At 42.0% G+C, this 18133-nt stretch overlaps 1 protein-coding gene across 3 annotated transcripts in view; it reads right to left on the bottom strand.

The window, feature by feature from the left end:
• The window catches only part of RARB (retinoic acid receptor beta), a 466970-nt gene that overhangs the window by 163843 nt on the left and 284994 nt on the right, over positions 1-18133 (bottom strand). For 2 of the 3 annotated variants that reach the window (XM_060099508.1, XM_060099509.1), the window contains exon 1: positions 17853-18009. The exons of the other annotated variant lie outside the window; for it this stretch is intronic. In XM_060099508.1, coding sequence (XP_059955491.1) covers positions 17853-18009 — 157 coding nt within the window. Of the gene's footprint in view, positions 1-17852; positions 18010-18133 lie in introns of those variants that run through there. 3 annotated transcript variants of the gene reach the window in all.

Here is an 18133-nt window from a genome sequence, read left to right as displayed (position 1 = left end):
GCTTGGGATGAACACACCCACACGACTATACATAAAATAGATAACCAACAAGGGCCTACTGTATAGCACAGGGAACTATATTCAATACCCTGTAATAACCTAAATGGGAAAAGAATCTAAAAAAGAGTGGATAGGTGTACATGAATAACTGATTCACTTTGCTGTACACCTGAAATGAACACATTGTAAATCAACTATACTCCAATAAAATAAAAAACAAACAAACAAACAAAACAAAATAAAACACCCTCACAGAAACACTCAGGATAATGTTTGACCAAATGTCCGGGCACCCCATGGCTCAGGCAAGTTGATACATAAAATTCACCATTACAAGTTTCTCTTTGGGGGGATGAAAGTGTTCTGAAATTAGATAGTGGTAGTGGTCGCACAACTCTGTGAATATACTAAAATCCACTAAATTGTACACTTCATAAGGGTGGACTGAATGATATATAAATTAAATCTCAATAAAGCTGTTTAAAGATAAAAAATTTAAAAAAAAGAAATTGCTAAGGAAAACTTGAAAAAATAATTCAAAGACATTTTTATCACCTGTGAGCAGGCCCCAAGGCTCAGTTCTTTTTGGATATTCCTTCCTTCAGGGAACTTCCCATCTTTAAAGACAAGCTGAAGCATGTGGTTGGAAGTGTGAACTCTGGGGCCTGCCTGCCTGGGTTCAAATCCTAACTCTCCTACCTACTAGCTGTGTGGCTCTGGGCAAGTTACTTAGTGTCTCTGAGTGTCCATTTCTCCCTGTACAAAATGACAGCCTAGCCGGCGTTGGATCATCGTGAGCATTAAATGATGAATCACTGTAAAGCACTGGGCCCAATGCCTGTCGCACAGGAGGCACAAGCAGAGTCACCACCATCACAGGATCAGGGGTCAGGCCTGTGCTGACGAACCTCGACACGATTCACCTCCCATTCACCTCTTAAGCAGCAGTCTTGAGTCTTGATTTCTGACCTTTGCTTCCATTTTCCCTCTGCAAACACTTGTCCCTCCTGCTAAGATTCCCCCACAAGCGAATGTGAGCACTTTGTGTCCGCTCTGCTCCCGCGCACTCCCACTCAGCTGTCACGTCCCTCCCAGCCTCTGCGCATCACCCGAAGGACCACCACAGCCCTCTCCTCGTGGCCCATCCCCAATCCATGTGCACAGACCCCTCAGAAACAGCTTCTTGAAACTCGGCCTTCCCACGGCGCTCTCCCCTTTGGGAGCCTTCCACAGCTGCTGGAACCCAAAGTCGCAAACCTTTGCATGGACCAATGTGGGGCCGGGTGGATGGGGCCAGGATTATCAGCCAGCAACATCCAACTGCTGACATGTATTTATTGAGCACCTGGCAAGGCCAGACACCGTGCTAAATGCTGGGTTAAAAAGAAGTTAGAAGACACCATTCTTCGCCCACACAAACTGACAACTAAAAATACCAGACAGTAAAGATGGTCCCAGCTGGAGGCTGGGATCCGATGGTGCCCGAGGCTGCCACGACCGGGCATGTCACGAGCACACAAAGGCTTCGGCTGACTTGCCTTTAAATACTCAGTGCGTAAAAGTACACAACAGGTGCCTAATAAATGTTGGTTGAAAAATGAGTGAAAGAATGAAATCTGCATAGACATCCTTGCATAGTTATCCTAGGCATTATCAAATACATGATGACCATTTCAGCCAATTCAGCAGATCTGCCAACAGCACACATTACCTGGTGGTGGAGGATTCCAGGTGTGTTTTCGTCCCATTCCCTCACTTGCTCCTTCAGGGCAAAAGTGTGAAGAGCAGGGATTATCATTATCCAATTTTTACTCTCCATTATTTATAGGAGGAAACTGAAGCTTAGAGAAGTTAAAGGACTTGGCCAAGGTCATAGAGTTTGGAAAGAGCTTGATCCAGAACTGGCCTCCTGAATCCACCTACATTATTATAACCGAGAAACAAAGCACTCATTTCTATTTGAAGCCGTCCTACTGATTTTTTAACGTTTTAAGACAAGATCAGCAAACTCTTTCTGTAAAGGACTAGACAGTAAGTATTTTAGGCTTTGTGAGCCATATGGTCTCTGTCACAGCCACTCAATTCTGCTGCGGTAGGGGGAGCAGCTACAGACAAGACATAAATGAGTGGGCGTGGCATGTTCCAATAAAACTTTATTTACAAAAAAACAGGCTGCAGACCAGATATGGCTCAGTTTCCTGACCCCTATTTTAAGATAAAGGAAATTAAAACTATTCCTTCTTAGAGTAACTGTACATGTACTATAAAATCCATGCTTTTCTTTGCTTCTAGGGTAAAGACAGAATATGATAGCCATATGTTACAGAGATGAGGGAAATAGTTTCTGGATGCTAAGCACTACAGTGTATACAGTATTTATATACACTATAAACGTGTAAGGTCTACACATTTCCCTCAAAACTAACCTCATGTACACATTTTTATTAGTTAGGGAGGTTAATATGTCTATAGTAAATACATTTTAAAATTCCTTCCTACATATTCCGTCTATTGGGATTATTTATCATGCCCTGTTCCCTGGCCTAGAGCCAGGGAGAATATGGGAGTTTTAATACCTTTAATCCATTACATGGATTTTTTTAGAGTTCCATAAGACAAAATAAAAAGCACTCTCATGGTCATATGTGCAATAAACCTGATATGACACTTAATATTTCATGTCCCATTTTATTTTTCACTTGCGATGCGTTCCAGCTCTCAACGTGCAAAATGACATCATTTCAGCCATCTTTTTGCTCCATTTTTTTGTTGTTGTTGTTTAAAGAACTCCTGACAATTCATAGACAAGAAATCTCCCTGTGGACTTTGAGGGGTGATGATTATTGCTTCCTGACATCCTGAATATATTGAAATGCGTTTGCTGAAACATGCCACCCAGTTTATGGCACTGTGAATTGATTAGGCCACGTTAACCTTGTATCGAAAAAGAAGTGTGCATGTATTTCTAGTTAGCATGTAGTTGGTTTCCAAAGATGGCTTGCCCAGTGACCCACACCTCCAGGGAGCCACACCATTGTGTAGGCCCTTCCCCTTCAACCTGGGCTGCTACTGGGATTGCTTTTTGATCAAAAGGACGTAGCAAAAATAACACTGTGACACACGGGACTAGATCCTAAGAGGCCTTGCAGCTTCCATCTGGGTTTCTTGGAATGCTCATTCTGGGGGAAGCCATGTGAAGAGTTCAGGGACCACCATCCTGTAAGGAAGCCCATGTCACAAGAGGAGGCCGTGGAGAGAGAGAGGTCCATGCAGCCTCCAGCTGCTCCAGAAACCTCAGCCGAGGAGCTGGACATGGAACACAGGAGCCATGGTGAACATCGGCCTCGTCTGGCCCTAAGAGGAGTTCAGCCCTGGAACCATCTGACTGCAGCCACATGAAAGAGTCCAAGTGAGACAGAAACTGGAAAGTGAATAATAAATTGTGTTTGAAGCCACTAAGTTTTGGGTGGCTCTGCTTCATAGCAATACATAACTGAAGTTAATTCTATAGCTATCGTTAACTGAAGATGATTTCTCTGGAGCCATGAAGAACCCGTGGGAAGAGTCCACCCTGACTCTTTTAGAACCTGGGAGACAGTAATTTGACATCACATTCACGGTCCAAGCTCTGCATGCATTCCTGCCAGTTACAAGAGCAATGGAGTAATTCCATCTAAAAATAAGTAACTAGGGAATTCCCTGGCGGTCCAGTGGTTAGGACTTGGCCCTCTACTGCTGGGGCCCTGGGTTCCCTGGTCGGGGAACTAAGATCCCGCAAGCCGTGCAGCATGGCCAAAAAAAAAAAAAAAAAAATTAACTAAGAAATTCTGGATAAAAAGGAGCATGAGAGTTGCTCAGCTATGAATTCAAAGACTGTGATGATTAAGATATATTATAACAGAATAAGGCTCTTAAAAAATTAAAAAGTCTCCTATAATGCAATGGGTCTTTTTTCTTCAAATTGCTTATAAAACTCATTCATATTTCCCCGAACCCACCTGCCTGTCACCTGTACATGCCCTCTTTTATTTTGAGATGCAGATGTCTGCTTATTGGGTCGTTGTGTTTTTATTTGTTCCTCCAGAGGACGGATTGAATTCTCCTCCCCTTACTGGACACTGCGATTCAAAATAATAGCAACAACCCTGCAAGTAATGGGCCAGAATACTCACTTGATACCCACTAAAGGAGGGTTTAGATCACTAGCTCTCAGTTACCTTTCAAGAAACATCTGTTTCACATGAGCCCGTTTAAAGTGCATACATCTGTAAATAATAAGCCTGTGTGTGCACATAATTTAATGAATTAGGACATAAAAAGGAATTGAACAGTAGGGGCACAGCAATTAGAGTAAATGCCCATTTTGTTAAAAATGTATCGTTTCCAGCTTTCACTTGGAAACCCTTTTATTATACTGCGGGTTCTGGGGCTTCCAACCTCCTCATTCCCCCTCCCTGCAAGGAACATGGGAGTTTACTTTGAAGAGTTGGCAGAAGGAAGGAAACCCACGTCACACAAAGCTGAGAGGGGGACTTTGACCCGCTTTCTCCTACTCCACCGATCTGGGCGCCTGAACTGCTCTGTGTCTGGGGATTCTCATCTGTAAAATGGAGCAATAACAGTGCCTTTCTCTTCAGGTTGCTGCGACAATGAGGTGACAGAATTCATTTTATGCACTTGGTACAATATGCAGATAATATGCACTTAATAAATATTAATTATGATGATGGCGGTTGTTTCATTTTAATAAGAATCAGTCACAACTTGAAACTATTCAGGAGGGAAAAAAACCTTGGTTCAAAACTTTCTTTTGACTGAATAGACTTGTGGTTGCCAAGGGGGAGGAGGGGTGGGGGAGGGAAGGATCGGGAGTTTGGGATTAGCAGATGCAAAGTATTACATAGAGAATGGATAAACAACAAGGTCCTACTGCACAGCACAGGGAACTATATTCAGTATCCTGTGATAAACCATAATGGCAAAGAATATGAAAAAGAATACATATATGTATAACTGAGTCACTCTGCTGTACACCAGAAAGTAACACAACATTGTAAATCAACTATACTGCAATAAAATAAATTTTTTTAAAAAGTTTCTCTTGATTGTTAATTTGGTCCTATTTCTATTTAATTTCTTCACCCCATTTCTAGGGATGGACAAAAAAAAGAAGGAAGGGAGGAGTGGCAATGTGAACGGGAAGTACCATCAGAGATTCTATTCCAAGGATATCAAAGCGAGTGCCAGAAGCCCAAGGAAATACCACGTTCTCATATTTTCAGGCCAATTTTTCAGCTGACACGTTTGTAAGGGCTTGCCATCACGGCCAGCGTGGGCCTCCCAAGTTCTAACCACTCCCTCCAGTTCACTTCAGGTGTTTTGAGCGACCCCCAAATATACAGATAAGCAAAAGCAGAGACCACTTGAGATGTTCTGAATTTCAAGTTCTTGTTCACTGAACTATACTCAGATATCTCCTGAGCACCTACTGTGCCCCCGGCACTGGGTTACTAAGCAGAGAACACATATACGAGCAGAAGGTGCTCGGGGGAGAGAAAGCATGGCATTTTCTAGAACGCACACTGAGGCTTCCACAGAGTATGGTCCGTTCCTCTTTGCCTCCCTGCAGTTTAAAATGTTTAAGTAGAGTTGAAAGTAGCTGGAAAAGGTTGGAAGATACTCTATATCCATTTGAAAACCACGCAGGTGTGGAGCACAGGACTAGAATTTGTATTCTCCCACAATAGGACTGCTGCAAGAAACAGACCTCAAGTTCAGCCCACTGGGATTCTGGGAAAATCCTGGTTGAGCTCTGCAAAATAAGTGTTAGCAAAATAAGTGCTAAGTATTTGGCAAGCCCCAGGAAAAAGGGTTCCACCCAGAAGGAAAACAAGTTAAACAATGACTGAAATCACAACCCTCCAGTATTCTGTTTACATTCTCCTGCAGTCTATTTACCGTCTACATAAAGAGATAATTAGAGCTTCTGAACAGCAGTAGGAGAGAATAATAGAGGCTAAAGGAAAAGGGAAATAAAGAGAATGCACAAATATTGAAAAAATATTAATAGCTGGGTACACAGAGCTGTGTTGTTCAATGCCGTAGTCACTAGCCACATGTGGCTATTGAAAGTTAAATGAACTAGAATTAAATAGAATAAAAAATTCAGTTCCTCAGACATACTGGCCACATTTCAGGTGCTCAACAGGTCCACATGACCAGCCATCACCGTACTGGACAACACAGAATTACAGATGGTTGCCGTCCTTGCAGAAAGTTCTACTGTAGAGTGCCGGTATCTGGGACCTTAAGGGGTGGTGTGCTTGAACACCTATATCCATTGACTCCACCATGATTAACTGAGTCCTGACCAGGTATTTACTAGCTGTACTAATACCATACGACCATATTGGGAAGACAGAGGTAAAGGACACCGTATCTGACCTCAAAAGACTTACCAGGTTAGTAAGGGAACCCAATCAATAAAACAAAATGAAACAACACACACTAAAAAGGAGAAATGAGAAGAAACACAGAAGACAAACCTGGTAACTTTAATGGTCAATATGGTAGTAAGTATCCAAGGGTTCCCTGTAAAGTTCTTTCAACTTTCCTGCATTTAAAAAGTTTTTCATAGTAAAGTATTGGGGGAAAATTATTTACTGAGTATTAGGTCTCAGGTACTTTAAAGAAACTCTCTTATGTAAGTCTATGGCAAGTTTGCAAGGTAAGTGTTATGGACCAATGGTACAGATGGAAACCACCGAGGCAACAGCAAAGGCAGCGCATGAAGAGGGCCAGCTCCACTGTACCACGCTATACACATAGGAGCGCATGGAGCATCCACCTGGAACCCACTACATGACCCGTAGATAGTCACTGCAGTTAGCCCATCTGTCTCCTCAAAATCCATAATTCAACAACTAGATTTCAAACAAAAGAAACAGGTAGAACACGGTATGTAAAAATCCCAAGTACAGAACAATATATTGCACTTAAAATAGCAGTCACCCCTTCATATCTTTGGGGCATTGGTTTCAGGATCCCCATGAACAACAAAATCTCTGGATGCTCAAGTCCCTTATAAAAAATGGCGTACTATTTGCATATAACCTACACATCCACCATATACGTTAAATCATCTCTAGATGACTTACAATGCCTAATACAATGTAGGCGCTATGTAAATAGTTGCAAATACAATGTAAATACTGTATAAATAGTTGCCAGCTGTGCAGCAAATTCAAGTTTTGCTTTTTGGAACTTTCTGGAATTTTTTTTCTGAATATTTTCCATCTGAGATTGGTCAAATCCGCAGATGTGGAACCTGTGGATATGAAGAGCAAACTGTGTTTGGAACCACTGAACTAAGAGCATTATGTGAGAGGCTAGTCATCATCATTTGATCCATGTAAACTTCATTAAATAGTCAGTTTTCATAGGCTTGGGACCCTCTAAACAAACTACGTGGCAAATACCAAAATATCAATTTTTCAGTGTCTCCTGGAAACTTTTCTTTTCTCTTTTTTTTTCCTTCCTGTTTTTCCAGTAATGGAAGACGCAACAGTGCTAGCTGACTAGGAGGTACCACTACTGGTGCCCGCCTCCGGACGAGAGTTCTGAGTGAACCAGAAGAACAAGAAAACCTTCTTTCTCATCTCTCACCTCCCTGCAATTCCTCAGCAAACACAAGACTGATCCCGACCTGCCTTCTGTGAGCTGTAGAGGGACCAGGCCAGCGCAGACACTAACAACAAACAGGATGGAAAACAAAAGAGTAAACAGCCTCCTGGTTTCTTCCACAATTTAAAAGGCTGTGGCTTCTATGAGAGAAATAATGTCATCAGAGGAAATTCTGTGGGACAGTTCTTCACCCCTCTCTCTCTTTCCCACCTTTTCCCAAAAGCAAAGCACTCCAAAGTCCCTTCTTGGTATTACTGGGGCATAAATACCTTCCAGGAAGTCTTCACTCGGCTGTCAGGTGACAGGGTCAAACTGCTGTCAAACTCACCTTCTCTGAGCCTCAAGGTCCTCTTCCGTAAAAAGAGGCAAATCATACCTGCCTCACAGGATTGCTTGTGATAAGGATATAGGTGCAGTCATTAGAGCAGAATCTTGTTAAAAATTTAACCAGCCCAGAAAGCAAACTAAACACTCCACCACAGCTCTTTAAGTTGGTCTCTACAGAAGACAATCATTTCTTTCGTGTTCTAGGGCATGGTTGTGATGACTGCTTGTGTGGACCAAAGACGGCTGCGTGTTTTTGGTCCCTCCCCATGGACAGGTAGCCATATTGAAGGCGAGCTGGCCCATGCCGCTCCCCCAACAGCAGGTGGTGACAGTGACCGCACTCCAGCACACGCAGCTACCTCAGGTGACAGCCCGGCTGAGCTCTCTGCCACCAAGCAACATCCACTGCCAGCCCTGGGCGCCAGCAGTGACAGACTTCCAGCCCATTTCAGCCCTGGAAGCTGCAGCCTCATCTGACATCATGCGGAGAAGATCTGCTCAGCTGAGCCCAGTCCACCCACAAAATAATGAGATAATAAGTTGTTAGGCCACTACGTTTGGGGGCAGTTTGTTACACAGCAAGGTGTCACAAAAACAATCATAAAGAAGTGATACAACAGCCAAGACATGGAAGCAACCTAAATGTCCATCAACAAACAAATGGATAAAGAAAATGTGGTACATGTATACACAATGGAATATTACTCAGCCATAAAAAAGAAATAATGCAGCAACATGGATGGACCTAGAGATTATCATACTAAGTGAAGTTAAGTCAGAAAGAGAAAGACAAATACCATATGATACCACTTGTATGTGGAATCTAAGTTTTAAAAAATGACATAAATGAACTTATTTACAAATCAGAAACAGATTCACAGATTTCAAAAACAAACTTATGGTTACCAAAGGGAAAATGTGGTGGGGAGGGATAAATTAGGAGCTTGGGATTAACATATGCACACTACTGTATAACATAGGTAACCAGCAAGGACCTACTGTATAGCACACGGAACTCTATTCAATATTCTGTAATAACCTATATGGAAAAAGAATCTGAAAAAGAATGGATATGTGTATATGTATAACTGAATCACTTAGCTGTACACCTGAAACTAAGACAACACTGTAAATCAACTATACTCCAATAAAATTTTTAACTGATTTTAAAAAATATATAATCTAATAAACCTAACCCCCAAAGAACATTATTTAACAGACACTCGAAACATCCATATAAGTCGTCAAGAAGCAAGTTCAGAAGGTATGCACTTATTCCACTGCGTAGTTTAAAACTCCGCATCGTAAACTGCACTTAGAATGGACCTCTGCAGCTACCCCCAGAAAAACTTCTTTCCTGCTCCGTATGACAAAAATGCATAACCTACGTGATCCTCCTCTTATGCACCAGCTCTGGTTCTCAGTGGGTTTTAGTTCTTTCTGTAATCAAACTCAGGTTCAAAGTCCTGAGGAGATTGTGTTTGTGTTACAGGGGGCTGTGTCACAGTGACATGTGTATACAGGCGTCTCCCGTACATTTTGAGTCCAGAGAGCAGGGACCACATGGGCTTCATCTTGGTGTGTCCGTCCCATCCCCCCCTCCCGCCAACCCCTGAACACATCAGGGAGCCTGGCACACCGCAGACATCCAAGAGCCGTTTGTTGAACAGGACTCTGCAAGATGGAATCCATCAGTGAGTAATCGAAATGTACTGGCCCCTGACAGCATCTCTGGGCAAAGTGTACCGTGACCACCTGGAAGGTGACAACGCTCAGGTGTAAAAGCCAATTATTTGTTCCAAATGGATGCCACTGCATCAGGACCACAGTGCTATCCCACTGTGACAAACAGGAAGGATGGTCCCCCGGGTGATGAGCCACAGTCAGAGGAACCATTTCACAGAGGAAAGAGATGCCAACTCGGCAAACACGGTCTCTGTTAGTGAAGGCATGCAAGCCGCAGTGTCACGCTGAAACCAGAGAAGCTCTACTCGGGGACCTCTGTGTGTTTTCAGGGCAGAGTAGAATCCTCATTTACATTAGCTATTATATTACAAATCCTGCAATGTCCCATGTCATGGCCGTAGACATCGATCCCGTGTCAAGGCAGGCTATTTCTCAGCCCATGGGCAGCACGAGGACCACAGATGGAGAGATGCTCGCAGGGTGATGCATGTGTGTGAGCGGGCAGAGAGGCCGCCGTAAAACTCCCGGAGTGACAACTCCACAGCCTCTGGGCTGAGGGCAAGGAACTCACTACCCCTACCTCTCTAGAGCGCTCTCCTTGTACAGGTGGCAGGATAACCTCCGTAAGCCCATTTAGGACTTGTGCCGCTAGAAACCCAACACGGGTTTCTGGAAGCTCTGGCCCAGGAAGCAGAAAGCCAGCCTTCATCTGCATCCTCCGACTTTCTCAGCGAATCCAAACCCGTTCATCCTGTCTCTAGCTCCTATTGTTTCCTCTGATAAGCAGGGCCCCAGTGAACAATTAAAGCTTTCAATAAATAATCTCTAAGCACATTCATTTGATTGACTGTTATTTGATACAGCAGTTAGTTTCAATGGGGCAGTTAATATTGATCACATAAAGTACTCCAGACAAACATGAAACAGTTCCAGAACTCCATGGATTATTACCCTTTATCTGCCAGTCATCCGGGTTACTTGTAATGGTCACGGAATTTAAAATCAATAATAACAATTAGTGTTCTGTACACCAAAACAGATGAATCATGTGAAATGGGTTTTCATATAAGATCAAAGGTAAAGTGCGCCTATCACGTGGGAGAAGGCTCTCTGAGTTTCCAGGACACACTTGGCAAGGTACTTTCAGGCAAGTCTTCAACACAGCCAGCAAGATAGAAAGAACGGTATTTAGGAGATGTGATCATAAAAATGCACGTGAAACCCGACTGTCTTAATCCAAAAAGATGAAGGGTAAAAGATAAAAGTGATCAAAATGAATGCTAACAAACGTAGTAAAATTAGTGGGACTGGCAATTTACTTCCTCTGAGATACGCTTCTAGCTACCTTTTCCCGCTTCAGATTCACAGGCAATAATCGTGATTTTTTGAAATAAAATGGCAACAACGGTATTTTAGCTCCACAGCACCACTACTGTAATGTCTGGATAATTAAAATGCAAAGCAACAGAGAAATGCTTCATCATTAAACTGTAACCATCGCACTATGTGAAATCATCCATCCCAAAGACTTGTCTTTCATCAATTATTTGTTATTTATCTGATGTAAATATAAGGACTAATTAAAATGTATGCCTTTTTACACAGCTTCTTGTCATTAAAGCCAATGAAAGCATTCTGAGGACCATAATGAAATAATTATGTTTGCCTTTAAGAATTCTCTTCAACAACACATGGCAGTACTGAGCTAAATTAAAACATCAGGAACTAAATTTTGCTTGCCTCCATTTCCATTTTAGTTAATTATACCCCCAAGGTTTCCAATAGGCCAGACCCTAAAAAATCTTTTGAAGCTGAAACAGCCTTCAGATCATCAGCCTTTTTATAATCATGAACTCTGATGATAAGACAAAGGTACCGTAGCCTCCAAAGCTTTAATATTTTTGAGAAGAGGTATTTATTACTGAGGTCTTCGTTTGCTCTGAAAATTAGGGAAGTATTAGGATAAATGTGATCCAAAGCTTCGTTTTCAGGTTAGCTGATACACTCATCTTATCTGGTCTTATCTGCATCATTTCTACCACAGTATTTTGAATTTAGCTATTTTTTTTCCTGATTTGATAACATTTAATCAGTGGCGAAGAGTAATTGATTAATATCAACAACAAAAACAAACATTTCACTATATCTGAGTCGAATCAGGAGAATAACTCCTTATTCAATACTCAAACTTAAAAAAACAAAACAAAGAGCAATCTTTAAGAGTAGACTGTGAAGCCATGAACTTGAAAAAATAAAATAGGACCCTTTCATTAGGATTTCTCCTTCTCCAGACCTCAAACTGGTGACACTTGTAAAGGCAAGAAATAGTAAAAAAAAAAAAAAAATTTTTTTTTAAATCTGAGTTTAAGAGAAAAGGAAGAAGGAAAGAGGAAAGGAAAAACTGCCAGGCGGTTTCAGGTCTGGTGGCAAATGCAGTGGCTTTCACCTGCTGTCAGATGATGCCAGTGGGGTGGGAACGCGGTGTTTAGAAAAGTAAACAGGAGTCCCAGGGATTAACTCTGACAATGTGAATTCCGCCCATCTGGTTCTGTGTGGAGAGTCAGCAGGGTTCACGGGGGATGATATTTGACTGCCGGATAGACTGTCTTCTGAGACATCAGAGGGAAACTGTTGACAGCTGCGAAACAAGGATCTAATACATGACAACCTAAAATTGCAATTGTAATCTCAGAATCTGCTTTTATTAAAACCACACCCAAGTCAGTCTTTGTTCCGTTTAGAGAAATTTCCTTTCGGGAATGAGGGACATTGTCACCCACGATCAGCCTTGTTAAAATCAGCTCCCCCCGGGCCCCGTCCCAGCTCGCTTCATCAGCTGCCGGGGAGCCTGTGCTCTGAGAGAGGAAACGCTCAGCAAGGCTGGGTCACCTCCTGACGTCAGTTCCTGTTATCCTGCCTTATCGTGCTGGGGACCAGGAGTCTTATCTTACTGAATGGCCCCCCTTTCAGCTCCCCATCCTGCAAGGCCAGAGAAAAAGCAAGTCAGCGGTTCCACTGCCTGTCTGAATTCCCATCTAAGAAGCTCTGAAAGCTCCAGATAAATAATAGAATACTTGTAGGCTCACCCTCTACGGCTGCCTAGGTGGAGAGAACTTTTGCAACTTTATTTTTTATTCATCGGAAGGGGTTTGGGGGCTGGGCTGGGACGGGACGGGAATCATGCCTCTCAGTGATGAAGCAAGGAGGCGGGAAGAAAAAGAGGAGCATTCAGGGCGACATATTGAGTGATTAGATTGTGTTATTAGATCTTACGGATGGGCAGGTTATCTCATCTCCTATTTAACAAGAGGTGCTTGGGCCAAGCCACTTACAGACAGGATACTGATAAATCTGAAACTGGAGTTAACTCTCCTCTCTCTATCACCTCTAGCTCTAACTTTTTATGAAGAAGCTGGCCAAGAACTGATACAGATTTGTTCACAGTGATTCAACGTATAATTCCACCCCTCCCCCGCTCCCAATACACACACACACACACACACACACACACACACACACACACACACACACACGCTGGCATCAGAGCCACGGTCATAATACTTAAATCCATATCGCAAGGGACGCCTTCTATTTACAGATCTACATTTTGCCACAAAAGGAATTCGTGTTCAGAAGAATGACCCAGAAGCACAAGGCGATCTTCAGTCATAACAGAAAAATTAAGCTGTGAGTGCTCCAGTTATACTGACCATCAAGTCCAAACAAAGGCTTTCTGTGCCACTCCTGGGTGCAAGGGGCAACCCTAGGAGATGTCATAATATTGAAATATCTGGCATATTTCAGTGGCTTATGTGGGAGTTGTGGCAGTATATTTGAAAGTGGGTTATTCTAGAAAATCTGAGATGTATGATTGCCATAACTACCCTGTAATTTGAAAGGCAAGATTCTACATTAATATCTTTTGGAAAGGTTTTTAGCCCAGATTTTTCTGATTAACCTTCATCAAAAAACTCCCATTTCCGAAATAATCTAGTTAATTGATAGTTAACTGAATTTATATTAGAACATTTAAAGTATAAAAATGTCATTTAGGGAGAAATTTATTGGCACTTACATGTAACTCAAACTCTATAGAAGATTCTTTTTAAGATGTTCTAAAATGAACAGTGCATTCACTGTTTCGTAAGTCCTGTTCGACTCGAAGAGTTTTCTATTTTGCAACTTGGTTTTACATCTTCCATCTACCTTGCAGAGAGTAACTTTCTAGTTAAAAAATTCCCAGCCTTTAAAAAAATTTTTTTCGATCTTAAAGATTCTAAATTCCTTGACAGCAGAATTTATAATCTTCATCATTTATCACGTATTTCCCTTCTGAGATTATCTATGCATTACATTTCACAAGAATGTAGAAAGGAGAAAACGGTGAGGTTTTCTTTCTTTTTTTAGCTATCTCTGGGGCTTAACATGTTGAAGGGAAATTATAAGCACCTGATTTCCAGAAGAACTTTCTTTTATGCTTTAAAGCAAAGTTCGTGACAATACCGACTGGTTATATATGGTCAGAGCCAGGCTTCCAAAAATGAGAAGAAAACTTCTGGTTCAGGTCAGCGAACCTATCAGAAATTGCGCTGCTGGTCATTTATCTACTAAGAGAAGAAAGGCCTAGTTCCGATGCGAGGGCTTTGCATTTGGGCTGGGAAATCAAATGCTACCAAGAGTTTCCACATCCATTCCACAGCCTAAGCTTAAGGGACACATGACTACCTCTCCTAGCATTCTGATCTATTTTTTGGGGTGTCTATCCTTTTCTGGTGATAAAATTTAAACTTCTGCATTTTTTTCTTGTAAGTTGCACATCAGTGCTTCCCTACCCAAAGTGCCGAGTTACCTGGATACTAAAAAAATTTTAGTAATTATTTTTTCCTACGGGGAAGGAAAACTTTGTGAATCTTCCACTTGTTTTCAAACGGCCCTATCCTGCACTCTCTGAGATTTAAGTAGAATTCCCTTTTCTCTTCTCCTTTCTGATGGTGTTAGTTACCACTGTCATGTGGCTGAGAAGCAGAAAATTATGTCCTACTTTAGAAAAACAATTGAGCCTTTTCACTGAAATATTTATTCAAAACCCCATTCAGTTCATACGGTGGCTGTCAGCCTTTATTTAGTCTCTCTTTCAGAGGGTATCTTTGATTTTGCCACTTTGACCCCAATTTATATCTCACTAGGAGAGGATTTAGATACTGTTTAATACTTAAAATTCAGGTCCCAGTGCTTTGGAAAGGAGACATCTTTCCTTCCTAAATCATAACATCGATACTGTTTGTTTTTAAAAACAGATTATTTCTCCACGTTAGAAAAGAAAAACTGTTTTTCCTTTTTTCTTTTGATGTGTTATGAGCAGGGTGAAGACAGGGAAAAGGGCCAAGAAGTTGTCACTCTCATCATTTCACCGAAAGCAACTACTATATTTAGACCACAAATATTAGGCTTTATCTTATGCTCACTGAGCAATTAATGCTGAAAACATCTGGAGCAGCCTAAACCCAAGGTAATCCACGAGGCACCTGAACAGAGACTTAGTGACTCTGACACCTCCAGGGGCCGTCTTAAATCATATTATTTACACCATGTTCCCTTAGTAACTCGCTACTCCCGACTTCGAATTTTTAGAGGCAATTCACAGGCCCTATTTCAACCGACAGCTGGTTGGCATATCATTTTTCTGTCTTAAAATTAAAAGGGAAAATAAAGAGAATATTCTAACACCTTTCAAAGAATGCTTCTGGTGTGTTGTACACTCAAAGGGTTTACTCCAATTCCTACACACACACACAGACACACACCCACTATAAAAAAGTAAGTAGGATCTCAAAGCAGAAAATAGTTTTGGTTAGAATTTAGTACTATTTTTTTCCCTTCTGGCCCACTGTTTCCTCTGTGTTAAGAGCACAAACAGATCTGCTTCTTGTCAAAACAGTCATTGAGTAAAATGGAAAAGGCTGTGGTTTTTATGTTTGTACTTATACAAACAGGGCCCTAATATGCTTTAACTTCAAAAGCCCTAACTGGCTGTGCCACCCTGAGCCAAACACCGCGTGGCAGAGCTGTGTCAGAACTTTTATATATGCTTAAAAGCTTAAACCACTTGAACAACTAACCTGACCTGTCCTAAAGCGGTTTGTGCGACTCCGCAGGGGCCTAAGCGATATTTACACACTATTCATTTAACCTGGAGTCCGGGGGTGGGATCCAAACCCTTGTGAAATTGACCACAGTGAGCACTAATTGCCCTGCTTACAAAAATAAGACACTGAAATTTCTGAAATCTCTTTGTCATTTGCCTTTATTTACTTTGTCTAATGCAAGCTTCTTTGATTAGCTGAACTTTGCTGTTATCAACACTTCTTGCTTATCAGCTGGCCCTAGGTGAATGACACATTCACCACTAGCCTCTCCCCAGATAAGGCAAATCCCTTGTTTAACTTGTTCAAGAACAAACAAAGTTCCCCCCCAAACTTCTGCAACCTAATAGGCACTTTTGGAGAGTTAATTACAAAAGGAAGAACGTCTACTTGTAAAACCTCTACTAGGTCTAATAGCTTGACGCTAGGGTCCTGAGCATTCTGTTTTCCTTTGTTAAAAAACGTTTCATTAAAACTTTCTCTCACAAGAAAAGTTTGAGGGAGCCCTAGTTCCCTAAGATTCCAGATGAAATTGTTCATACTGTTCTAATTGCTACGGAGAGGAGGAGGGTCTAAAAGATCTGTTAGTGGGTTGGAAAATTATTTTCTAACAGTTTCTTTGAGCTCTCCAGAGAGAAAAGAGGCGGCAGGAAAGAAAGAGCATTTGAGGAGCAGCTGAAACTGAGGGCGCCTTCGGAAAGTGTTCTGTTTACCCTGGTTATGGCTCTACGGAATACTAAGTCAGACAGCTAGACTGTTGGCATCAGATGGTTATTGACTTTTCAGCTACAAACCTGTTGATTTCCTAGACCCCTGAAGCAAGACTTTATTCTTAAGAAAAAGTTTCAGAAGAGGACGATTTAAATCTTGTCATTGTCCCCTCTCTCTCCTTTTTCTTCCCTCTCTTTAGATAAGCCATCATGTTATTAGGAAAACTCAATTTCTTCCAGTTAAACTTTGACCTCTTTGAAAACAAAGATTTAAAATGTCATTTTCAGGCTAATGCTCCAATGAATTGTCAAATAAAGTACTAAAAACATTTTGATAGATAGCTGAGCCATTTATCTAAATCACTGTCAGGGCAGCGATGCGTCCAGCAGGCTCCCACTACAGCCACCTGAAGGTGGGATTTTCTGGGACTGCTGGTCATTTCTCAAGCCTGCAGCCAGGCTACTGTTGGCCAGTGCGTGCCTCGGCACCCTCTCAGAATCAGATAACCAAACAGTCAATATTTTTTTGAAAAACTGGGCTACCCCACTTATGTTTCCTTTCCTTTAACCAACATCCAGGTTCCCGGCTGAACTGCAAGATATGGAAATAATGGATGGCTCAGCCCAAGGGGTGTTCATTGCCAGTAGTTTTCTAGCAAAACAGCAACTTCTTAGAGCAACAAAGTGACTCGGAAAGGTGGCAGCAGGGTCAACGCTAAGAAATATTGCCTTTTCCTCCGCAAGGAAAACATCGGCGGCGGCAGCTTTAACTGGTCGTTTATGAACGTCAGGAGCAGCAGCAACCTTAATTAGGCTAAATTCCTTGCAAGGAAGATGTCATAGTTTAATTACTTTAGACTGTTGAAACACACAAGGGGGAATATACCTAGAACTAGTAGCTAATCCAAAGAACAGCAAAGTTAAATTCCCCTCTGCATATATCTTAGTAAAAACTGTACCAACGTTGTCAAATGGACTCACTTGAAGAATGTTTCAAAGTCCTGTGGTCACTCTACTTTTTCCCCCCTCCACGCACATTTTCTAAAACTGTTTTCAAGGGACTGTAGGGTCGGTAAGGAGAGAAGCAGGGGTCGGCAGGGGTTGTTTGGGAAGAAAACATCTAACAGGAAATTTTCAGCAGAGGGAATCAATATGCACACCAGCATAGCACACCCTTTCAGCATTAAATCATTAAATCCTTTGTCTGGCTACCAGTGCAATTTGTTTCCAATGTCTTCATTGCATGCAAGCGAGACAATTCATATTTTTTTTCTTGGTAGAAGAAGGGAAAAAATAAACCTACATTGCGCAGTGTGCCGATGCTGCCATTCGGTTTGGGTCAATCCACTGAAGCATGCTTTGAGAGCTTTCTCCTGGAGCATGCAGGAAGACGGGCTCGCAGTGTAGAAATCCAGGATTTGCCCAGGACTCACTGACAGGACATCCATACAGTCAAACATGATCTCCCCTGCACCGAATGTCTGCAAAAGTGCTTATCCTCTAGGTGTGGAGGCAAATGGCATAGAAAAGTCCACCCAACTCCATCAAACTCTGCCCCCTTTTTGGCACGTAGGCTGTTGGTCT

This window comes from Mesoplodon densirostris, chromosome 5 (assembly GCF_025265405.1).
Source record: "Mesoplodon densirostris isolate mMesDen1 chromosome 5, mMesDen1 primary haplotype, whole genome shotgun sequence".
Classification (NCBI taxonomy): Eukaryota; Metazoa; Chordata; class Mammalia; order Artiodactyla; family Ziphiidae; genus Mesoplodon; species Mesoplodon densirostris.
Note: the sequence above shows the minus strand (reverse complement) of the source record. Positions and strands in the feature narration are given on the sequence as shown.